This window comes from Haliotis rufescens, unplaced genomic scaffold, assembly GCF_023055435.1.
Source record: "Haliotis rufescens isolate VD_foot unplaced genomic scaffold, xgHalRufe1.0.p SCAF_2, whole genome shotgun sequence".
Taxonomy (NCBI): Eukaryota; Metazoa; Mollusca; class Gastropoda; order Lepetellida; family Haliotidae; genus Haliotis; species Haliotis rufescens.
Window position 1 is genome coordinate 64,285,933 of NW_025963890.1, and position 26,261 is coordinate 64,312,193.

Below are 26,261 nucleotides of genomic sequence, written 5' to 3' on the forward strand. Positions count from 1 at the left end.
TGTTATATGATAAGAAAGCTGTAATATACGTAGTTTTTTAATCACAAAATTTCGAAACAATTTTGGGACAACTTTACTTATACGTATACTACTTGTATACAACATATTTTATAAAAGTGAAGGAATATACTATTTCAGGAGTCGTTCTGGTAAAATATCAATAAGATCTTTCAAATAATATTTACATTATGTCAACTTGGATTTCTGTCATCAAGAAAAGAGTATTATTGTTGAATATTAACATATTCTATTTAATCATTATGAAGTTGATATAAGTAGTTTTTAAGATATACGTATCTATATTTTCGTGGTAAATTCAGCACAACACGTGAAAGCAAACTTCTGCATTGTTTTTATTCGGTTCGTTATGGATGATGAACAAGAAACTTACAAGTTATGGCGCATCAGAAAAACTATCATGCAGGTATTTTACAAGGATTAGATATCGGCGATACACGAAATCTGTTGTACGTCATGCATGTCAGGGTGATAATTCAGTATTGATAGAGCCAATATCGGCATGTTATTAGGTGATGATGTCTGTTTGCGGCCTACAATACCACCACTAAACGTCCATGAATAAGAATACATTCAAATATTTAATGTATGAATGTCTTGTTAATCCTACCAATCCGAATGCCCCTTGATGTAATCATGGTAATGAAATCAACTTGACTGATTGCAACAATCAACAGAAACAGGTACTACGCATCATTGACCTGACCATGTTTTGATAATCATATGGCGTCCCATATATGTAACAGATATGTTTGTTCGAAAGGTCAGGAAAACTAGAAAGTACTGTGAAGTTTGTAACTTTGCAGTGAAGACACTGACATGATGCAAGAGCCTAATACTGTCATGTCAGCATTATCAACATGTTATGAATGGGTGCAGGCTAAAACAGCACCTCAGCAAATGTCACAGATTTCTCAGGCTAAAACGGCACCACATTTGGATAGAATTGCTACTAATTGTCAGGCGAAAATGGCACCTCTACTTTTAATAATGATAAGAATGACATGCTTTATTATGTCAGGTTGTTTTCCTTGTGCGGGGACACAGTCCGTTATCCGCAGAAACATTCTTGTGGTGGCAGAAAGGGGAGTGCCATGAGTTTTCTTACAAACTTGTGGATTGCGTCGTCCTCTATGTAGGCTAACTAAGTATAAGTAAACAAGTATTATTTCTTATTACAAGTGACCATGTGAGTTTAATTTAATTTATTTTACTTCAAAGCATGTGATGTTTACACAGTAAGTTTAAACTGAAGTAAAGGCTAATTTCTAATCACCCCACTGTAAACTTGTTTTAACATTTTACAATTATTTATGTGCAAGTGACCATGTGAGTTTAATATCATTTATTTCAGTACCAAGTTAAAAAAAATAAGGTGCCGATGTCGCCTGGCAATAGTTTTCGAACACCTGATTGGTTTGGTCCTGAAACAGGAATATATAGTATCCAGTCTATATTATTGTTCCTATTCATCATGGTACAGGCACCAAAATTCACATGAACCCAATGTTGACAGGATGGAAGAGAGAACTGTCAAGTCAGTAGCTTTGATAACGTCACACATCTCATTTTAACATGACAAATCACTATCACTAAATACAGTTAATGCTACTTCAAGGGTTGTGGAAATCTATGTACACTTGCCAGGGTTTGGAATAGTTTCTAGTTTCCAGATGAACACGAACACAACTACTGTCTTTAGAATCATGTGAAGATATGTGAATAGATAAATGATAATGTCTCAAGACACATTTTAAGCTCACCTTTTTGAAAATGTTCTGGAAAAGCTCTTTTTTGACAGTATCAGAATTAGATATGGAATAACAATGAGCATGCACCTATAACATGTATAATTAACCTTGTGAATGTGTTAATGTTCCTTTAGTCATTGTTAATTACCAAATGGAAACATTTTATTCCTTCAGCTATGTCACGATCGAGGCTATCTGGTGACACAAGATGAATTGGACCAAACACTGGATGAATTCAAGGCTCAGTTTGGTGATAAGCCCAGGTTAGCCAAGTTGAAATTTTGTTTTATTTTTGTCTTATCTGGTCTTTGACCAGTGGAGTTAATGATTTGTTTCTTTATGCTGCAGTCAGCAACAGTCTGTGACTTAGGCCACTAGCCCAAAGCCAATTTCAAGTAAAATTCTGTTCAGTCTAGTACGCTGAAATGTACTAAAAAGTGTGTTAAGAGCGAAGTTAGGGCTAGTAGACTCAAAGGTATTTGGTGCAGACTGCACTCACTCAATGATTATTACTATGAGGGTATAATGACACACAGTGATAGATCACCCGTGAAGATCTGGGGTAGAATAGGTCTTCAGCAACCCATGCTTGCTGTAAGAGGCAACTAAGGGGATCAGGTGGTCAGGCTCGCTGACTTGGTTGATGCATGTCATCCTATTCCAGTTGCATGGACCGATTCTCATGATATCAATCACCACTGGATTTTCTAGTCCTGACTCGATTATTTACAGACCGCCGTCATATAGCTGGAATATTGTTGAGAGCGGCGTTAAACAAACAAACAAACAAACACAGTGACAGAGCCTGACCACCTGATCTTCATTACAACAAACGTGAAATACTTGAGACCTATTCTGAACCAGAATGCATGCCTGGACATAAGAGACGTGTGTGAGATGTTTGTAAAAATGTTTTGTGTGCTCATTGGTTGCCATGGTTATGTGTGGTTTTTGTGTTGTATTAATATGATTAAAGCTTTTTAAAGGGACTTTCATGTTTTTGCTGTTGGTCTTTTAAATGAAGTCTCACTACGAGTGAAAGATTGTAACACAACTTGTTTATTCAAGACCCAGACTCAAACTGCCCTCACTACAATCCCAGTCACATCCTCACAACTGAATCACATATCCTAGCAACATGTACCAAACATTCGATCACTTACCATTCCTTTCAATTTATTTAGCACCATTAGAATAGAACTAACTCAGTGTTTACCATCGTTCCTTTATGTAGAGTTATCTCCCTTTGACCATAAGCTGTTGTCATTGATACTAGTACTGAGTACAAGAATCTGTGTTATAGCTGCAGTGTTTTATTTGACATGGATGGTACCATGTAGGGAATCGAACATTGGTGTTCAGGGTGATGCTGTAACTTAACAATAGGCTACCTTATTTATTGAATATTGATTATATGATTTATGAGGTGAGGTGAAATGGGGCTTAACGTCGCGTCCAAGATTATTGCACTTATATAGCGATGTGCATGCATGTGTGTGTGTGTGTGGCTGCTTGTACTAGTCCGGACTGATGCCGATTTACAGTGCTAGCTCACTGAGATACCATGCCACAGTTTATCATGAATACCCCACTCAGACACAGTATACTGACTCCGAGCCAACCAGTCCTTGTTTTAGCCCCTTAATGCCGAGGGCCAGGCAGGGTAACAACAAGTGCCATCTTTTAACGTTTTTTGGTATGACGCGGCCGGGGATCGAACCCCAGACCTTCTGCTCTCCGGGCGGACGCTCTACCACTAGACCACAGAGGCGGTTTTATGATTTATGATCATGCTGTACCAGGAGGCCAATTATCTCAGTTTCCTCACTGTCTTAACACCTGCATCATTGTCGTCTTTCCTCCCAACATTTAGCTGACTGATCTGCTATTCAAAGTGACATCAAACCCAACTCACCCATGCCTTCACCTTGGTAATCATAATAATAGTCATGGTAATAATACTTTGTTTCAGTGAACGGAAGCCGGGAAGAAGTGACCTGATTGTTCTTGTAGCTCACAACGATGACCCCACAGGTGAGAGGTTGTTTTAGTTTATGTAACAAGGATTGCACTGCAGTGTTCAAACTAAAACATGAAAGTAAAGGGGTCATTGTCATAGCCCTAGGAGGAAAAGACTTGCAGGGTCCGTAGATCAGTGTTAGAAACAAAAACAAATGCCAGGCTGCATCAGGAGCTACAGACTTTAGAAGCTGCAGGCCCTGACTAAACTCTTCAGACTCTATTTTAAAAAACTGCAGCTTATTGTGACAAATAAATAGACATGTAAAATTTTGCATGCCATGGGGACCCGACACGAGATCTACCTGCCACAGGCCTTCAGACAAGTGCTTATTTCGAAGACTGCCCTAGTATAGTTCAAACCTCGAGGACCCCAGTACTATTTGTAACTCAGCAATGTTTATTTCCATATGTGCTGTCGTATGTGTGGATGGATAAATTTCAAGGCAATATAATATTCATATATCAGATGTTGCTGCAACCTATTTATTATTGGGAGTTCTTATCATGCTTATAAAGAGTGTTTGATTGTTTGTTTGTTGTTTAACGCCGCACTCAGCAATATTCCAGCTATATGAGGGGCTGTCAAGTAGCTTAGTGGTTAAAGCGCTCGGTTCGATTCCCGGACATGGGTACAAGGTGTGAAGCCCATTTCTGGTGTCCACCGCCTTGATATTGCTGAAATGTTGCTAAAAGCGGCAAAAAATCATACTCACTCCAGCTATATGACCGCGGTATGTAAATACTCAAGCCTGGACCAGACAATCCAGTGATTGATGTCATGAGCATCAATCCATACATTTGGTATATGATTGAGTCGTCTCTTACAGCAAGCATGAGTTGCTGAAGACCAATTCTAACATGAATCTTCACAGGGCTTGTTAGGCTAGGGAAGTTCATGATGAAACTTTGTATGAGGATGAATTCTGACAGATTGTGTCCTGTTCTTGTTTCAGATCAGATGTTTGTGTTTTTCCCAGAAGAACCTAAAGTTGGAATCAAAACAATCAAGACTTATTGTCAGAGAATGCAGGAAGAAAACATTACGCGCGCCATTATTGTTGTACAAGCAGGGATGACGCCATCGGCCAAGCAGGTCAGTTACCATGGTAGCAGGTATCTAGGCGTGTTGAAGGTGTTGATTGTCTTCACGCTAAAGTTCAACTCGGAGATCAATATCAAGTAGTCACGAAGCAGTTTCACATTCAAGGCTAATGCTTCTTTTTTATTTGTGATGGCACAAACTGTGAGAAAATTCTTTTTGTATGTTTTTGCCGCTAATATACTTCCATAGCAATGACAGTTTGCATCAAACTCTGATTGCTTAACTTTTAGAATAAGTCTTGCTCTTAAGACATGTTTACCCTATGGTATGATATCATGTTTAATGTGTACCATTGTGTTAAGCATTTCATTATTTTGTCATTATTTTAAAACATTTTTATTGAAAGAAGCTATCAATGTTTTATAATGTTTTAGATTATATACTGATGGAAACGAATATGGGAACAATTTTAAACATTCTGGGAGTGTCATGTTGTTTGAGTGTAGGGAACTATGTTCTGCAGGCTCTGGTGGAGATGGCCCCCAAGTATATCCTGGAGCAGTTCCGGGAGGCCGAGCTTCTCATCAACATCACAGAACACATGGTGAGTCTGTCAGTCAGTCAGTGGGTGGTCATCTTCCCAAGGCAAGTGAGTTAACTGACTATAAAAGTCCAGTTTCCACCCTTGCCGAACTAGGCTGGTATTATGGAGTTACATTTTGGCTGGACTAACGAGTCTATGCATAGTCCAATCAAAATCACGCACCAAAATCGAAATCCGGTTCGTAAAGTGTCATGCAGATTTCAGTCGTCTGCAGTATTTGCAAAGCATGTGCACCGCTAACTTGTTGTCAACAGATATTTTCATATCTTTTCATGTTTTTAATCAAGGTGCTCACGCGATTTGATGCACTTTGCAATTTTATCACAATATAGATCTTAATTATCGATCCGATCGTCTTGACTGGGCGCCACCGTTTTGTTTGAAGCAAATGCAAGTGATCTGAGAGTATGAATCTGATTGGTCAATAGGAGAGGCATGGAAAGGACATAACTCGTAATAGCCACTGGTGGCGCTACGATCGAGCCCATGAATTCCAGCCTAGTTCGGCAAGGGTGGAAACTGGACTTTTAAAGTCAGTTAAATCTCTTGCCTCGGGAAGATGGTGGGTGAGTGAGTGAGTGAGATGGCCCCCAAGTATATCCTGGAGCAGTTCCGGGAGGCCGAGCTACTTATCAACATCACAGAACACATGGTGGGTGAGTGAGTGAGTGAGTGATGCCGCAGTCAGCAGTATTCCATCCGTAAGTCAGGTGGTTAGGCTCTGTGACTATTTACACACTACTGTCCTATTTTTGCTGAGTGCTGTGTTAAACAAAAAAACTGTAGTTATTTTTGGTCCAGATAGTGTAGATAGACAGACAGATGAATGAATGAATCATATGTCATTGTAATTCAAAATCTAATCAGCCTAATCAGAACAATCTTGCAAATGTTGAAAGTGAAGATTAGTTTTGGTTACATGTGCACTGTGGAACTACCAGTAAGTAGGATAATAAAAGCAGGTGTGGATGCAGTCACTGCTTGCCATGTATAGTGTGGAAGGTAATGTTAGGTACCGACATTTACTACATAAAGGGTGCATGGGAATCACGCACGCACGAATAGCGTTGGGCGTCTCAAAGTGCGTGATTCCCGTGCACCCTTTCGAGTTGAGTTGATTGGTTCAACTGTGTCATATGTGACGCAGGGATGGCATTATGCAGATGGTTGTTTCAATGAATGCTCGTTCCATCAGTGACGAACAGGTCTGGTTGTTGATGAAATATAGTGATAGCTAAATAGACAGATCTTTTATTCATGCACTGATTGTCTTTAAATGTAATATCCAGTTATGTATGACTGTTTAATAATCTCATACCAACTCAAACCAATCTCTTACCGATTGGAGAAGGTCCGATAGCTTTTCAGATATTGTAGTAAACGTCGGTACCTTAAATTAACTTCCAGACTATATGTAGGGAAGGGTTATGTTATGCAACTGTGATGAACAGAGTCATCTGGGAGAGATGTGATGATGTGCCTTGCAGGCACACAAAGAGGCCTACAAACACGCAAATCTAATGCTCACTTGCTTTCAAATATGTTTCCTTTCAAAGTCTTGTGTCACTTTAGAGTAACCAGTAAATTTACAGTAACCAGGCTTCTGGCAAATGTCTTAGCATGTAGAAAGCCGAGAACCAGCTGTGCTTGTGTTGTTGTCATTATTACATCATATTAGAGGATCACTAGAGCTGTCCAGGTGCAGAAAATCTTTCATCTTCAACAAGGCTTTTACATAGGATCCTGGGTTCGAGTGAGTGAGCGAGTTTGGTTTTAAGCCACTTTTAGCAAGATTCCAGCAATATCATGGCAGGGGAAACCATTAATGGGCTTAACACATTGTATCCATGTCGGGATTTGAACCCGGGTCTTCGGATTGATGAGCGAATGCTTTAACCACTACCCAACCGCCCCTCATGGGTTCAAAACTATTGACGTTCAGGAAGGACTAGTGACGTTATCTTGTGGACTACTACTTTTTCCATTAGATAACTATGTATTAGATCATTTTTGCAGACAAATGAAAGTACGAATTAATATCCAAGCCTGTAAGAGACAGCCTCCGTGGTCTAATTGTAGAGCGTCCGCCCGGAGAGCGGAAGGTCCGGGGTTCGATCCCCAGCTGCGTCATACCAAAAGACGTTTAAAGATGATACTTGTTGTTACCCTGTCTGGCGCTCGGCATTAAGGGGCTAAAACAAGGACTGGTCGGCTCGGAGTCAGTATACTGTGTCTGAGTGGGGTATTCATGTTAAACTGCGGCATGGTATCTCAGTGTGCTAGCACTATAAATCGGCATCAGTCCGGACTAGTACAAGCAGCCACACACACACACACATACACGTGCATGCACGTCGTTATATAAGTGCAATACTCTTGGACGCGACGTTAAACCCCATTTCACCTCACCTCCAAGCCTGTAAGTTAGTTCTGCCGTCTACCCTGACTTTGTGGATCATTTCTCATGATACCAATCACTGAATTGTCTGGTCTTGACTCGATTGTTAGTTACCATCCTGGGTTACATAAGGTCTTCAGCAACCCATGCTTGTCGTAAGAGGCAACTAGCGGGATCAGGTGGTCAGGCTTGCTGACTTGGTTGATGCATTTCTTCGTATCCGAATTGTGTGGATCAATGCTGATGATGTCAGTCAATGGATTGTGTGGTCCAGACGATTATTTACAGACCCGCCGTGACATAGCTGGAATATTGCTGAGTGTGAACTATACAAACAGCAACAACTTGCCATCCAATCTGTTTATGTTGCAGCTGGTGCCGGAACATGTCGTGATGACCCCTGAGGAAAAGTCAGAACTTCTATCCAGATAGTATCCTTGTTTCCACTTCCTGGTTAATTCTGAGCAACTTCCCAGGTTGATTCTCAGCTCTCTTACAGTAACTAAAGAAGAAAATATTGGGAGAGCTTTGTCAATATTAACTTTGGTACATATGAAATATTTGTTAAATTGCATTTAACTAATGACCAAGTTTGAAGTTTACAGTGCAGGTTTGATTTAAAGATAAAACTAAGGTGACTTGTTTTCTTACCATTTCAGTCTTTATGTTTCATATTCACTTAAAACATAGACAACAGAAAACACTTTATTTCATCTGTGCATATTACTTCTTGTGCGTGAACGATTTCATTCAGTTTCCTCCCTTTATTTTGATTGGTCTTTCCGTGTTTCACTGTGTTCATGACTCTTCTGACCCGTAAACATGCGGGGTAGAGTAGGTCTAAAGCAACCTATGTCTGCAGTGAAAGAAGACTATGCTTTTCGTAAGAGGCAACTAATGGGATTGGGTGGTCATGCTCGCTGACTTGGTTGATGCATATCATCGTATCCCAATTGCGTGGATCGATGCTGATGATGTCAGTCACTGTATTGTGGGGTCCAGACTCGATTATTTACAGACCGCCGTCTTATAGCTGGAATATTGCTGAGTGCGTAGTTAAACAAAACAATAACAACAACAACAACAAAATTATGACTCTTCCCCTGAATCTGTTTTGTTTTTGTTGACTCTCCTGATTCCTGTGGAGCCATGGTTAGACTAGTAGTTGAAGGTGCCGTACAACAATGTACTCATTTGTGGCTTGACAGGATCCTAGGAGTTTGAATCCAAGATTCGGTCCTTGGTCTGTCAGTAACAAACCATTGCTTTGAAGTTTCACCTACGTGATAGATTTTAAAGATTAAGTCACTTCTGGCTCCTAGTGACATGACTGTAGACACGTCAGGATGGCATTGGCGATAACCAATTCTGGATTGTCTGGTGCCTTGTCTTGAAGATTGCTCACAATATCAATCACTAGTTTATCAGGGCCAGAATATAGCTAGAATATTTCTGAGTGCAACGACTTTAAACAAACAAACAAACAAACAAAAGCAATCTTTACGTATTTACTTACTCTGTGAATTTTCACTCACATTGTGTCCGTGTTCCTGACTCTTGACAGAGTTATGCCCCTTGACCTATCTCCAGCAAACTGAAGGATTCCCAGATTCCCAGAATCCAGCAAGGTGATCCGGTAGCCAGATACTTTGGTTTAAAACGTGGTCAGGTAAGTCTTGTTTCAACGATTAATCAAAGAAAATATGACATATCAATGTTGTGAATTCAAGAACACCCCCCACGAACTTTATAGATGTAGAGATGTGCTTATGGACGACAGACATGAACTGATACTTTAGGACTGTAAGGATCCATATCCATTATGCATATTTTGAGAGTGATGTTGTGATATGAGGCATACCTCAGTAGTGAGTCCGCAATATGATACACATTTTGATATTGGAGCTGCAATATGATACATACCTTGAGTATGCAATTTAATAATAATGAGGTCATGATCTGATACACATCCTACAGTAAGGTCATGATCTGATACACATCCTATTGAGAGGTCACGATATGATACACATCCTATAGTGAGGTCATGATCTGATACACATCCTACAGTAAGGTCATGATCTGATACACATCCTATTGTGAGGTCACGATATGATACACATCCTATAGTGAGGTCATGATCTGATACACATCCTACAGTAAGGTCATGATCTGATACACATCCTATAGTGAGGTGACGATATGATACACATCCTTTTATTGAGGTCAGGATATGATACACATCCTATAGTAAGGTCACGATATAATACACATCCTATATTGAGGTGACGATATGATACACATCCTTTAGTGAGGTCACGATATGATACACATCCTGTACTGAGGTCATGATATGATACACATCCTGTACTGAGGTCACGATATGATACACATCCTTTAGTGAGGTCACGATATGATACACATCCTATAGTGAGGTGACGATATGATACACATCCTTTAGTGAGGTCACGATATGATACACATCCTGTACTGAGGTCATGATATGATACACATCCTATAGTGAGGTCACAATATGATACACATCCTTTAGTGAGGTCACAATATGATACACATCCTTTAGTGAGGTCACGATATGATACACATCCTATAGTGGGGTCGCAATATGATACACATCCTATAGTAAGGTCACGATATAAAACACATCCTTTAGTGAGGTCATGATATGATACACATCCTGTACTGAGGTCATGATATGATACACATCCTGTACTGAGGTCACGATATGATACACATCCTTTAGTGAGGTCACGATATGATACACATCCTATAGTGGGGTCACGATATGATACACATCCTTTAGTGAGGTCACGATATGATACACATCCTGTACTGAGGTCATGATATGATACACATCCTATAGTGAGGTCACAATATGATACACATCCTTTAGTGAGGTCACGATATGATACACATCCTATAGTGGGGTCGCAATATGATACACATCCTATAGTAAGGTCACGATATAAAACACATCCTTTAGTGAGGTCATGATATGATACACATCCTCTACTGAGGTCATGATATGATACACATCCTGTACTGAGGTCACGATATGATACACATCCTTTAGTGAGGTCACGATATGATACACATCCTATAGTGGGGTCACGATATGATACACATCCTATAGTGAGGTCGCAATATGATACACATCCTATAGTGAGGTCACAATATGATACCTATCCTGTAGTGAGGTCATAATATACACATCCTTTATTGAGGTCACAATATGATACCTATCCTGTAGTGAGGTCATAATATACACATCCTATACTGAGGTCACGATATGATACACATCCTAAAGTGAGGTCACGATATGATACACACCCTATAGTGAGGTCACGATATGATACACATCTTAAAGTGAGGTCACGATATGATTTACATCCTATTGTGAGGTCACGATATGATACACATCTCAATAGTGAAGTCACAGTGTGATACGCATCTCTATACTGAGGTCATGATACGATAAACGTATCGACTGTGAGGTCACGATATGATACTCATGTCGATAGTGAGGTCAGGACATGATACCCAATCAGATTATGAAACCTCTACACTTGATGTGTTAAAAAGGAAACATTTCATTCACCACAAGAAATGAGCTAAAACCTGTGATTGTGGGTTCGAATCCCAGTTCGCCCCGATTATGTTTATAAGTTTGTCAGCACTATACTCATGCTTGTTGGTTTCCACAAAATCGGTAAACGTCTGAGACCTGCATCACTTCGGGCTTTCTTCTCACATGAAGCTGACATGCTGGGATATGACTAGTATACTGTTAAAAGCAGCGTTAACACTCACTCACTCACTCACTCACTCACTCACTCACTCACTCACTCACTCACTCACTCACTGGTAAATGTCTAAGACATCACTTCATCAGAGCATCACCTTAGGCCCAATTTAATCTGACACACAACATTAAACCAACTCATACACTCACACATTCACACTCTCACCAGGATCAGTCTGTATGACTTGTGCAAACATTAATTGTCAGAGTCTGGCCGCCTCGACCCATCACATCCTGTTGGTGTATAAGGCTAGTGTACAGGTCTAATACAAATTCAACAAGAATTTGTGTAAAATTAAAAACACAACACAGCAGTATTTGAAGGATTTTCACATATACTGTACTGTCTGCATCGAAACGAAAGTGTTCCAGTTTTCAGAAATACATGATTAAGCAAGTGATGCATGCACATTTTCCAAGCTTTCAAGTACATGTACCTCGTTTAAAACTTGAAACAGTTTCTTTAGGATAAAATTGTCACCTACCTCATGAACAGATGAGACAACCTGCCTTCACTCTGCCCTTTCTAGTTGGTGGGATGACCTTGAGCTTGATCTGGGATTCAAACAATCATAGGATCCTGGCATGCTTAAGGGACACAACTCTGGTCCTCAAATTCCAGCACCTAAGATGAGGCCCAGACTCAATTCCTCACATGGGTTCAATGTGAGAAGCCCATTTCTGGTGTCCCCCACCATGATATTGCTTGAATACTGCTAAAAGGTGGATTAAAAACCTTGCTCACTCACTCACTGTGCTATTTGTAATGCAGACATTTATCTGTAGAAAAAAAGTACCAACTAAACAACTACACAGCCATGACACTGGTTGCTAAACTAGTACAGATATACTGAGATAAACAGGGGCCTAGTTAAGAGATGTCATACCGAGGCCTTCAAGTTCACATACCGTATTTGACGTAATAAGCGCCCAGGGCGCTCTCAAAATTAGAAATAAGGTGCTCTTATTAGAATATTATTTTTGTGAAAAAAGAGTTGAAAAGAGAATTTTGAGTTGAAAGATAAATTTCTTGGTTTACGCTAACAGCCTGAAATGTTTATATTCCACCGACGTATTTTTCCAGAATTTAATTGCCCATAATTAAGGGTGCATAAATAAGTCTTGTGTATATTGATCAATCGGAAAGGGGTGCTAACTGGGATTGTTCATTAGCCAATATCTTAGCAAATATCGCTTATTACATGTATTAGAGCGGGGCGCTTATTACGTCGAATACGGTATATATATTATTATGTAGATTGAAACTTGTGTGCAAAAGTCCACTGGTTTGTACTATGGGTACCAGTATCCCATGCTTGTCTCACAGTGGTGATTCCAGTGCAGGATAGGTCCCCAGGATCTCAAATCTTGTCTCCCAGGGATATACCGTGAACTTGGTATCCCCTGTTTGTCTCCCGGTGGGGATTCTTGGGAAGGATATGTTCTCAGCATCCCAATCTTATCTCCAAGGGATGATTACAAGGAGATAATGTGTGAGATAATAAGAGCAATTCCCCAATGTGGACCCAGGTTAGAATATGTCCCCAGTTCCCCATGCTTGCACCCCATGTGGACCTTGATGAGGACAGGTCCCCAGTACACTATCCTGGCACCTTTATGTGGACCCAGGTTAAGACAGGTCTCTAGGTATCTCATGCTTGCACCCCATGTGGACCCCTTTAAGGATAGGTCCCCGGTACACTATCCTGGCACCATTATGTGGACCCAGGTTAAGATAGGCTTCTAGGTATCTCATGCTTGCACCCCATGTGGACCTGGATCAGGACAGGTCCCCAGTACACTATCCTGGCACCCTTATGTGGACCCAGGTTAAGATAGGCTTCTAGGTATCTCATGCTTGCACCTCATGTGGACCCCTTTAAGGATAGGTCCCCAGTACACTATCCTGGCACCCTTATGTGGACCCAGGTTAAGATAGGCTTCTAGGTATCTCATGCTTGCACCTCATGTGGACCCCTTTAAGGATAGGTCCCCAGTACACTATCCTGGCACCATTATGTGGACCCAGGTTAAGACAGGTCTCTAGGTATCTCATGCTTGCACCCCATGTTGACCCCTTTAAGGATAGGTCCCCAGTACACTATCCTGGCACCCTTATGTGGACCCAGGTTAAGATAGGCCTCTAGGATTCTCATGCTTGCACCTCATGTGGACCCCTTTAAGGATAGGTCCCCGGTACACTATCCTGGCACCATTATGTGGACCCAGGTTTAGACAGGTCTCTAGGTATCTCATGCTTGCACCCCATGTGGACCCCTTTAAGGATAGGTCCCCGGTACACTATCCTGGCACCATTATGTGGACCCAGGTTAAGACAGGTCTCTAGGTATCTCATGCTTGCACCTCATGTGGACCCCTTTAAGGATAGGTCCCCAGTACACTATCCTGGCACCTTTATGTGGACCCAGGTTAAGACAGGTCTCTAGGTATCTCATGCTTGCACCTCATGTGGACCCCTGTAAGGATAGGTCCCCAGTACACTATCCTGGCACCCTTATGTGGACCCAGGTTAAGATAGGCCTCTAGGTATCTCATGCTTGCACCCCATCTGGATCATCTGAGTCGCTGGAATTTGATGACCATGGTTGTCTCCCTTAAGCATGCCAGGATCCTATGATTGTTTGAATCCCAGATTAGCCTGATTATGATCCTTTGTGTGTCAGCCTTCATACCTGTGCTGGTGGCGTTGACTGAAGTAGAAATGTTTCTCCTTCAATGCATCCTTTCCTCCCATATTAAGCTTACACGTCGTAGAACTTAATTGTTGTTGAAATCAAGATTAAGCTCACCTCACTCAGTAATTTACTCACTCACTCACTACTTGAAACTTGTTATGTTTGGACCCTCCCACATGTTTTACCTGCAAACTAAAACTTGCTCAGGTAAACTAATCAGCAGCCCCATGAAACAGGACAGCTGTAAGTTTGTTGGAATTTGACTGTTGGTGGTTTTTCTAAGGATTATTATCCCCTCATCACAAAGTGGGGTTTGGGATATAGTTGTGGTGGAGCGATTTATTGAATAATCAGTCAACCGATCGATCTGCATCTGACTTATGTTCACGATCTCAAATGAGTTCTAAGCTTGGTGTCTTGACTTAATTCTTTTACTGTTGTGGCCCTTGCCCCATGCTTTAAAATTATGGGGACAAGATTTCTCAGACGGAGTTCAGAAATTGGTGCTGTAACTTATTTTTTTATCCATGTTGTTTTGCTTAGTACATAGTGTCTGCAATGTGGACAAGTGTTTTCAGAAACAATTGAAGTTACATGAATGAAACTTACCAAGGTTATTTAAGAGATACTTATCAAGACTGAGTTAAAAAATTGGTGCCATTTATTATATTATCCAGAGAAGGTCCTTTTGCGTGTATTAATTTCACATTTTTTCTGATGGCATAAAGCGGCCCAAGTACCTATCTCTATCAAAATTCTAATGTGCCACATTGCAGGGAGGATAGTGATAACACTGTTTTTTTGTTACACAAAGATATAAAAAAGTATTGATGCATTTATCATTAAACTTGGTATATACCTTCTCTACGATGGGGCCTGCTTACAAAAGGTTTGGATCACAATTAGTCAGCAGTCAGCATTTTGTAAAGCATGGTTATGTCATTGTCAGTTCCTGATGCATGCTTACCTCTTCAACCATAAACTGTATATTCACATGTCTTCTCAATCCTGCCACATCCATGGTGGTGTTATGTCATGTCAAGGTCAAAGGCTTATATGAATATAACCTATATGATACATTTCATAACCCATGTGTATGATACCATGACTTTTACATGAAGAATACATGCAGGACCTTTATGCAGTAACCTATGTTTGGTCAAATATAATATAACCTATGATACATTTCATAACCCATATGTATGATACCATGACTTTTACATGAAGAATGCATGGGCCTTTATGCAGTAACCTATGTTTGACGTAAGACCAGGGCCCAGTTCCACAAAGACGATCGTAACTCTCAAACTTAAACATCGACTTACAATGATCATAGTGCTAAGATTGTTTGTGGAATGGACACCTGGCCAGGTATTTTTAGCTTACCCGAGTAAAAGTAAATCTGAAGTAAAATTTGAGGTTAGTGTTTAGTCCTCAGTGTTAATACAGAAACTTATAGATTTTCAGTGCCTACTGCAACTGTTTCTTAGTGGCTGTTGTTGACATTTAAAAGTGTTGACTGCAAAACTTGGCATCTATGGGTATTTTTCTTACTTAATGAATAAGTCTTCCCTAAATTTTACTCAAGCCTAAAAATTAATACATAAAAGCTGAAAGTAAAATACTCTTGTTTTCTATTCTTTATTAAAAGTACAATTTCAGAAAATAATTCAAGAAATTTTATTTTTTTCAATTAACCAATAACATTAAATTATTTCAACTTATAATTGGAATTACAATTGTCTGTCTGAGTTAATGTGTTTGTCTTCTGGTTTTGGGGTTTGGTTTGCTTTGGTTTGTTGTTTTATGCTGCACTCAGCAATATTCCAGCTATATGATGGCGGTCTGTAAATAATCGAGTCTGGACCAGACAATCCAGTGATTGATATCATGAGAATCGGTCCATGCAACTGGGATACGATGACATGCATCAACCAAGTCAGCGAGCCTGACAACCCGATCCCGTTAGTCGCCTCTTACGACAAGCATAGTCGCCTTTTACGACAAGCATGGGTTGCTAAAGACCTATTCTACCCTGGATCTTCACAGGTTTTATCTACTGGTAGTCTTCAGTGGTAGCATGTTGAATGATCTATTCTGAAGCACAAGGAAAATGGATATTCAATTTATTTATTTTATTGACAAAATGGCCACACAAGTCAAATTAAGTTCTGTGTGTTTGGGCATGATGTAATCAACATAACACTGTCATTGTATGGATTTGAATCTCATTCAGTGTTTTTGGAGATGAACTTGACCACAAAAAAACACCTTTTCTGATTTCGAGTTCAAGCTGATTATGCATTCCGGTTGTGCTTCAGTATAGCTGTGACAAGACTTTGTTATCGGCATTAATTTCTCATAGTACTATTGTAACACAACATATATTTATCAGGTATGGTTGGTCGTCATGACAACCCCTGCAGCATGGTTATTACATCAATTGACGTATGAGCTGCCCTTGTCTATCAGGACTATTATGTAAATTGTTTGGCCACAATAGATGCTTTAGCCATTAAAAGGATAACAATGCCAACAAAATTTACCATAATGCTATTAATGCATAATATATGAGCCAGTCTTTCTCGTACTGTCCCATTTTATATGCTAATCATGTTGTTGACATCACAAAGCACATATATTATGTCTGCAGCTGTTAATATTGCAAATACCACTGATGCATGTTATTAGAAATAGAAAATAATACTCTGTCAATATGATTAACTATGAAATCCATAAAAACTGAGGATGAATTAATTTTTTTGTTCGTAGGTGATATTTGCAAATGAATCTATCATTTATTGTTTCTTGGGGCGGTGGCGTAGCCTGGTGGTTGAAAGGTTCGCTTGTCACGCCAAAGGCCCTGACTCTTTTCCTCATTTCTGGTGACCCCTGCCCTGATATTGCTGGAAAATTGCTGAAAGCAGTGTAAAACCTCACTCACTCACTCACTCACTCACTCACTCACTCACTCACTCACTCACTCACTCACTCACTCACCAGAATCAGTCTGTATGACTTGTGCAAACGTTTATTGTCAGAGTTTGGCCGTCTTGACCCATCACATCCTGTTGGTGTATAAGGCTAGTGTACTTTTTCGGAAAGTAGGCTTTTTAAAAATATGAATTGAGGAGATTTGACTTTCTAAGTAACCATTTTCATCTCATGCCCATCCTGACTACAAGAATGACTACCCAGTCCCAGACGAATTCTGCGCAATAATTATCAAAATTCTGTCTTAAATTACCACAATTCTGCTGTAAATTCTGCAGGTATAACTACTGTATTTCTCCCTATTAAAGTATTACAAATTTTGGTCTCTTGCATTTCAGGACATAAAATTATGATATTTATTTACGGTTACATGTAAACATAGTTTATTTAGTTATTGTACCACAAGGACGTTTAAAAGTGAGAATTATATTGTTGTATTGTAGGATTCATATTTTGTATGTTCGAATTGCATGTTTCACGTATGGACGTCATTCGAGCGCAATGTTGGATAAAAAAGCTTAAAAATAATTAAAATTAGTGTATTGATTGATAGAAATAGGCAAATTCCATGATTTTTCTGCAAATCTGCAGTAAGTTACATTTCCTGCAAATCTTTCCGTGATCCCAACCTTTACAATCATCACAATCCACCCCAACCTTCACAATCCACCCAACCTTTACAATCATTACAGTCCACCCAACCTTCACAATCATCACAGTCCACCCAACCTTTACAATCATCACAGTCCACCCAACCTTTACAATCATCACAGTCCACCCAACCTTTACAATCATCACAATCCACCCAACCTTTACAATCATTACAGTCCACCCAACCTTCACAATCATCACAGTCCACCCAACCTTTACAATCATCACAATCCACCCCAACCTTCACAATCCACCTACCCTTTACAATCATTACAGTCCACCCAACCTTCACAATCATCACAGTCCACCCAACCTTCACAATCATTACAGTCCACCCAACCTTTACAATCATTACAGTCCACCCAACCTTTACAATCATTACAGTCCACCCAACCTTTACAATCATTACAGTCCACCCAACCTTCACAATCATCACAGTCCACCCAACCTTTACAATCATCACAGTCCACCCAACCTTTACAATCATTACAGTCCACCCAACCTTCACAATCATCACAGTCCACCAAACCTTCACAATCATCACAGTCCACCCAACCTTCACAATCATCACAGTCCACCCAACCTTCACAATCCACACCAACTTTCACAGTCATCACAACCCACCCCAAATATCACAATACACACCAACATTCACAACCCTTTCAAAGACTCTAATCTCCAAACCCCTATACTCAACACCTTGGGAATATCAATACCCGACTAGCATGACCAGCCTTGTGAGAGAAATGTGATGTTATCTGTGTATATGCTTATCCATAAAGTGCTTGACAAAGTAGCTTGGACAATGTTATCATAGACAGCCGTTCCTGCCAAAGTTCAGCATTGTGTCACTTATATCTCTCATGACCTGCAAGGCGTCTTAAGGCGTGGCTATGCAGAGTTGCGTCCCTTGGCACGCCAGAAACCTATGATCATGGGTTTGAATCCCAATTAGCCCAATTATGTTTGTAGGTTTGTCAGCACCGTACATGCTCGTGGATTTCACCAAAATGGGAGACATCTGACTCAGATGATCTGAGACCTGCTAAGACCAGGTTTTTCTCCCACATGAAGCGGACACATCGTGATGAGACTGGAGTACTGTTCACAGTGGTGATAAACTCGACTCACTCAGTTTGTAGCAAGCCCAAGCAGCTGTGTATGTTACTTGCTGTTGGTCCAGTGGCCACCTTGGGATCCCCATGGTGATGGGGGGCACGGGTGGCCCAGTCGTCTAAGGCACCGCGATTCGCTGTGCAGAGTTGCGTCCCTTGGGCATGCCAGAAACCTATGATTGTGGGTTCGAATCCCGGTTCGCCCCGATTATGTTTCTAGGTTTGTCAGCACCATACCCGTGCTCGTGGGTTTCACTGAGGTGGTAAACGTCTGAGACCTGCATCACTTCGGTCTTTCCTCCCACATTAAGCTGACACGCCGGGACATAACTGGAATACTGTTAAAAGCGGCGTTAAAACAAACTCACTCACTCACTCACTCACTCACGCACCCATGGTGATGCCTGGGAGCCCAAAACGTATTACCGATGTTCTCAGGACACTCAAAATCAGACCAAGGTACATCTGTCTTCGTGACAAGTCTTGCTTGTACTGTATTTTGTCATTTTATTAGCATATTTAGGAGGGAGATGTGGATGATTTTGTGGTCCATTTATTCAGTTGAATCTGGCTGGTTTGGATTAAACACTTTAAAAAATTAATCTTTAAATGCCACTCTTCAGTGTGAAATTACGATGTCAGTGCAGTTTCCTTGAGATTTTGAGTAAAATATTTTGATGAATGATTTGATTTGTGATGCAATTTTCGCTCCCAAGTAAAAACATATCCACGATTAAATTTCCATATGTATAAAAAAGATGTTTGCCCAATGAATTTTATTAGCTCTGCATTATATTGTAAAATAAACACCTTTGTATGTGGGAAAATATTTTCCTGGGTAAAGGAAGCTATACGAACTTCCTTCCTTAGGGTCGAGATACGAACATAAATTCTGATAAATGCTTTGTGAACAGCTGTCTTTTCAAAAAATATTTCACTTTGAGTTTAAACTTCCTCATGAAAGAAATCCAAATTGATATCAAATCCCATACAGAACAACTTTCCTCTCACGTCAGTCTCCGAGAAAACATGGCCGCACATTGTCCCTCTAAGGATATCGTAAAATGTTTACAGAACATTGCTCACACATTTGTGAAACTTGGTAACCCTGTCCTTCCTGGCTACAGGCCTTGAAGCCCCTTATTGACAGTAGCCCCTTGTGAGGGGACAATGGTGGTCCTCCGGTACCCCTAGGGCACACAGCCAAAGAGATGGCCCCACTGGGAAATTACGAAGAATACCCAAGTTAATGAAACAAATCAGTGTCCCTATAGAGTCCTATGCATCATCGGTAAGGCAGTCAGCGTAATATTAGCCCAGAGAATGGCTAACAGACCTTTCAGAGAATTAAGCACTCAATATTTTTCAAGGGTTACAGAGCTTCAACTTGCATCAGTGCAATCAATAAGACTTTTGTGTGGAAAACTGAAAATTATGTGATGAATTACTGCGTCGCTTGCTAGGTTTCGGGGTCCTAAATCTTTTGTGTTTTAGAAATTAGTATTATCTCTTGACAGATAATTGATACTTTATTTCTACTCTCTTTTAAGAATTCAAGTTTGGGGATTTATTTTGTGTGTCGAATCATATGAATGTAGGATCCTGATTCTGTCCAATGTTACCATGGTAACAGTTTCATTGTAATCCTAATAAAGGGTAGGAACGTGACTGAAGTTGTAGAAATACCCCTCTTCATTCTTTTAGTTGTATTTTTTAACATTAATTTTTGTTGTTAAGTAACTAATACCATGAGTATTTTGAATTATGAACAAGGAATGTGCATATTCTTTTCCCGCAACTGTAAAAGTTTCTCCCTGCTTGGTGTATACCAGCGGTAGAAACTAACAGTTTTAGTCCACTATTCTTTAAAATGATAACATATAGTAAAACCCTTAAAAAAGGCAAATTTCTACTCGTCCTTAGGATACCTTAACTATTGGGCAGTTTGGCAAGGACTAGAGGACTAGCACCAATTTCTAACACTGTATATTTGACTGTTTTGCATGTCTTCTCTACTTTGATTGTGTGTTGGTGTAATCTTGGTAAACTATTTGGGACGTGATGTGGGTGTATTCTTCGCCAGGTTGACTGAGTGTAATCTGATATGCAGATTGTCCCGAGATGTCGCTGTCGATCAGATGAAGTCTTTTTAAGAACTGACTCTGAAAGGTCGCTATTCAGTAGAATGATACATGACTTTGTGTGCTTAATTTGTCAAAGCTGTGACAAGCACGGTCAGATTTTTCCTGATTTTGTCGACACGGGACAGTACTTATTGCCTCAGTTTAAGTGATGCTTTCAGCCACAGTGTATTCAGCTGCAGCCATGCGACAGTCGGGCACAAACGCTGCATTTCACCTTATGCCGTGCAGTGAAATGTGAAAATGTTCGTCTGACATTGTTCAACGGTGCAATCCGACATTTGATCACTTGTCAATGTTCAGTCATGGGCATGCATGCTAATGTATTCATTTCTCGGTAAGATGTGTGGACAATGAAATCAAACTTTGTAAAAATGTGCCTCCCAGAATCACAGCCGCGATCCATTATAGGTGATGAAGTTTCCGATCAATTTAGCAAAGCTGACTGTCGCTCGTTGTGATAGTGGCGCCCTCTGCCTGCTGCGTCACATTCCATAGATCCCTAATCCCTCACAGTCGGAAGACACGTGCAGTCCCCTTTGCCTACAGCTAGCCATTCAGAGAGCTAGTCCTTTACAACAAGACTCAAAGCCATTGGGGCTCCTAGCTTCACAAACATAATTTGCAGTCTCAGTTTGTTTGCTTCCTCGTTGTCAATCATGGAGAGGGTCCAACCAAGCGCGACTGACAAATTTATCCAACTGCTTCAGCTATTGTTGCTTCGTAAGACGTCGTCGTCTGGTCATTTCATCCCGGTCACCCTTTGCCTTTGGCTGTGGCAGTAATTACGATCTCTCACACTTAAGAAGAAGGGATTGTCCAGGAATTTCCTGACTGAGGAGAAGGTCCAGCATCCCTTTGCTGTGATCCCTCAGCCAATCATTCTCCATCTTGAGGAATTACACCTCAGCAAACCAATGTCCCTCGATCCAGGAGGCTAAATACAGGCGTCTCGTCACTCCGAGGCAGACAATTTGATCAATGGGACAACACAACCTGAGATTTGAAATCAATTCGTAAAAGCCAGGCTGGTCGTCAGTTGTTTCGTGTTGGAGAGGTATTGATAAATATAAACCCTGCAGGCAGCTCATTATGTCTGGACAGACGCGGAGAGGTGACATCGTGCCAGAAATGGAAGGCCTCACAATGACATTTGGAAGATGAGGGGCTTTGGTGGGGTTGCAGTAAGGACAGCCATAACCTGATCTAATGGCATACGTCGCCATATCATGCAAATAGTCATCTGTTTGTGGTATAAGAACATGTTTACAGGGTTAGACATCTTTGTCATTTACAAATAGTCTGCAGCTGCATATTGGACTGGCAGTTTAATAATAAAATAACTCCATTTTGTGAGAAAACAACTAGCCCTTTTCGATTTTCACTGGTCTGGGGCGGTGTCTCACCCTGGTTTGGATAGACCAATATATGTCGTAGCCATGACCACTGACAGTTAACACTTTGATTATAAAAGATTTTATTCAGTGATTTCAAAATGGCTGCACATTTTCAATCAAGTTGTAAATGTTTTTTACTGTTCCACTTCATAAAGCTTGGCAGTTTATAGTATTTATTCAAACATGTCTTCTCACTCATTCACTCATTCACTCACTCACTAAACTCACTCATTCACTCACTCACTCATTCACTCACTCACTCACTCACTCACTCACTCCTGTTAGACCTCATCTGTCTGTAAAAATTATTTTCCAGCGCTCAGCTCAGATAACATTCAATATTATTCCACAAAACTTGACTCGCATATATCAACCAAGTGTTGAAGGCCTTCAAACCAAATAAAAACTACTTTTGAAATTTAAATTTTTGGCATTTCCATTTAAACAGGATGGTTGTGGAATCAATTTTAAAGTTGAGTGCTTCCGGACTCAAGAGAAAGTCTGTTCAATGTTTTTTCACAAAACTTTGCTGAGTGCTAGGGGCTTGTCTGTCATCTGATGATGGCTACAGTTAAGCCTGTGAAGGACAGCATCATTACTTCAAGTAGCTGAGCATCATGAGAACCTACAAAGGTCTGTTATCACCCGACCATTCAACCCCTTACACTGATCCCCTTTTTGGAAGGGATCTATTTCCTGAAAGAAGATCACACTTTGTTAATCCCCACTGACCTGTAGCCTAGTGCCCCCTCCACTGTATTCATACACCAAGGTCAAGAGGTCGGGGTTCACATGCAGAATTAACAAGGTCAAACCCTTAGTAACTGATGAGGTATCTTAACTCTGAAGGGGGAGAAGCACCCCCTCTATGACTTATTGAAAAATAAATTGTCATTTGGATTGAAGTTATTGTAATTCTTGAAATTTTTCATCTTCATTTTATGTTGATTTCTAAAGTATTGTCAAGAATTTCTTTGATGTCTTTTGGAAGGATATGTGTGTCTCACATCTTCCTGTCCAGGGATTAGTTAAGAAAGTTTATGGTAGATAGCATGTTCCCAACTCTTTGATCTGTGTCATGTTTGATCATATCTCCCCGTGTGAATGGTGAGAGTGTATGGTAGGTAGGGAACACGTACATGAGGGTGCCGACCCCCCTCACCGGAATCACGGACACTACTTTAAACAAATTCAGAATGTCAGAATGCACTCTACATACACTAAAATTAAAATATACAGAACCCATTTCTAGGTCATAAAAGACTGCAATTAGGATTACGGCAAAAAATATCAAGAGAAAAAATGAAACGTAATGGAATATTTTTACGTTCATCTTTATTTGTTGATTCTGCATACCATTTTATTTGCATGGCATGTACCACACTGTTCATCTTCCCGAGGCAAGGGTGTTAACTGACTTTAAAAGTCCAGTTTCCACCCTTGAAGAACGAAGCTGACGCGAGTCTATGCATAGCCCAATTAAAATCTCGCAAAAACCTAGACATCTGGTTAGTAAACAATGCTTTAGAGGATTTGCAAAGCATGTGTACTGCCAAATGGGCGTCCACACATATTTTCCAAATCTTTCTATCTTTTTAATCAAGGTGCTCAAATGATTTGATGCACTTTGCTGGGTAAGACCCGTTTTATCAATATATAACTTGATTATCAATCAGATCATCTTGACTGGGCGCAGCCATTTTGTTTGAAGGAAATGCAAGTGATGTGAGAGGTAGAAGAGGGGATTGGTCAGTAGGAGGGACATAGAAGGGATATAACTTGTAATCACCACTTGTGGCGCTATTTTCGAGCCACGAAATTCCAGCCTAGTTCGGCAAGGTTGGAAACTGGTATATTTTTAATCAGTTAATACCCATTTTGTGCAATCAGATTTGTGTTTATTCCTGCCGAGTCTGAAAACCCCTATTTAGAAATAAAATATATCACAAATTGTTTTCATATCTGTCCCGACAAGAGATAGTCTCTCCATGCTCCACGACCCACAAAACCTGCATGTTTTGCAACAGGAGGTGGCCTGATGTAGCTTTATTTATACTCTCAGCAATGTGTGAGTTGTTTCTCAAAAAAAAAATCCATAAAACAACTAATATAAAAAAAAGGCCTAAGCAATGTTTGCTTCATGATGGTCATGATGGTGGAAGGTCCATATTTTGATGGATTCTACCAGAGTTGGTTATTGGGCAGTGACTCGTGAATGAATGACAGTTAGGTTTGATAGCCTGTATGATATAACTATATGATTCATGCAATCAGGAAATAATTGACATTCAAGGGGATTGGTGTCATGGGTTTTTGTCTGTCGTCCATTCATGCATGAGTCTAATGACAGTACAACCAGCATTCTCCCTAAATGCACTACTCATAACAGTTTCACAGAAATTATTGTTCCAAAGTTCCACAAAAAAATAAGGTGTTTACATTTGAAAAATTTAAAATGGCTGAAACAGTAACAACTGACAGATTTTGTGTAATGCATGTAATTTGCTCGAACCAAAAATTGATATACGAAAAACAAGTTCTAGGCCTTTTCAGCAAGATCAGTGTTGTAACGGACAATATTCATATGATCTCCTGTTCAGCATAACGAATGTGGTAACAATATTCATTTGATCTCCATTTCAGGTTGTCAAGATCATCCGACCAAGTGAAACGGCCGGGCGATACGTCAGTTATCGACTTGTTGTTTGATGTATACAGATTGTCATCCTGAACAGTTGTTTCAACATTGTTTGTCTCTAATGTGCAAAAGAGGACATGTGAGTGTACCAAATGACACAGAATGAAGATCAGCTACACAAGTAACGATGACGTTGTCTGTATAGGACCTGGAGGTTTCGTGAAAGGTGGCCATCGAGCGGTATCGCTTGAGTTATCCATATTCCATGTTTCATATCTCATATCTCATGTGTCATCCATATTCCGTGTTTCATATTGCTCTCATGGTGTTTGCAAAAGCAGGCATAGCTGATGATTTCTCTTGAAGCACAATGTGAAGATGTTGTACAGTGTTGCCATACTCGGCCTTAGAAATTGAGTATTTGTTTGAGACTAGTCCTGGTCTAATACAAAACCTTATTACACTTGTGTACTAGACTGATATGTAGTAAATTTAAAAACTGGTAAAGAGCAGAGACTTGTTGCCCTCAAATGTTACACATGATTGTGCCCTTACATTCAATTGTTTGTTGTCTTCAGGACAAGAATATAGTCTTAAGCAAGCACGTGACTGTGGATTTCGAAGGCTTATACTGTTACCAAAAGCAGTTAAAAGGGGGTCCTGGTGTCCTTGGAGCTTGCTCCAATAGTGTATTCATCTAGGGACCCACATCTGTTAACATTAGAATTATGACAAGGACTCCTCAACTTTCATGCTATATTTTAAACACTGCTCAAGGTCAGGACTAAGGGTTCTCATACCATGAAGATAGATGTACATTGTGTCTGTATGAAGAGATAGATGTACATTGTGTCTGTTTGAAGAGATACATGTACTCTGTTATGTGTATGAAGAGAATCTTACATTGCCTTGCAACTGCTGTTCCATTACCTGCAATAATGGTAGTTGTAAGGGTTAATAAAATCATGCATTTTGTA

At 40.2% G+C, this 26,261-nt stretch overlaps 1 protein-coding gene across 1 annotated transcript; it reads left to right on the forward strand.

Annotated features, from left to right (window-relative positions):
- The first annotated feature begins 281 nt into the window (after window positions 1–281).
- On the forward strand, window positions 282–26,261 carry LOC124116711 (DNA-directed RNA polymerases I, II, and III subunit RPABC1). The gene is made up of 8 exons (XM_046478148.2): window positions 282–424; window positions 1,944–2,032; window positions 3,742–3,803; window positions 4,745–4,884; window positions 5,357–5,437; window positions 8,208–8,266; window positions 9,426–9,504; window positions 25,290–26,261. Exons 1-8 carry the CDS (start codon window positions 368–370, stop codon window positions 25,353–25,355), a joined length of 633 nt encoding a protein of 210 aa, XP_046334104.1. The 5' UTR covers window positions 282–367; the 3' UTR covers window positions 25,356–26,261.

Bases quoted from the DNA above. Each gene is read 5' to 3' on its own strand.
- LOC124116711 (XM_046478148.2), top strand. From the start codon at position 368: ATGGATGATGAACAAGAAACTTACAAGTTATGGCGCATCAGAAAAACT. The intron at 2,033-3,741 runs GTTAGCCAAGTT...ACTTTGTTTCAG, and splicing joins CAGTTTGGTGATAAGCCCAG to TGAACGGAAGCCGGGAAGAA. The intron at 5,438-8,207 runs GTGAGTCTGTCA...TTTATGTTGCAG, and splicing joins TCAACATCACAGAACACATG to CTGGTGCCGGAACATGTCGT.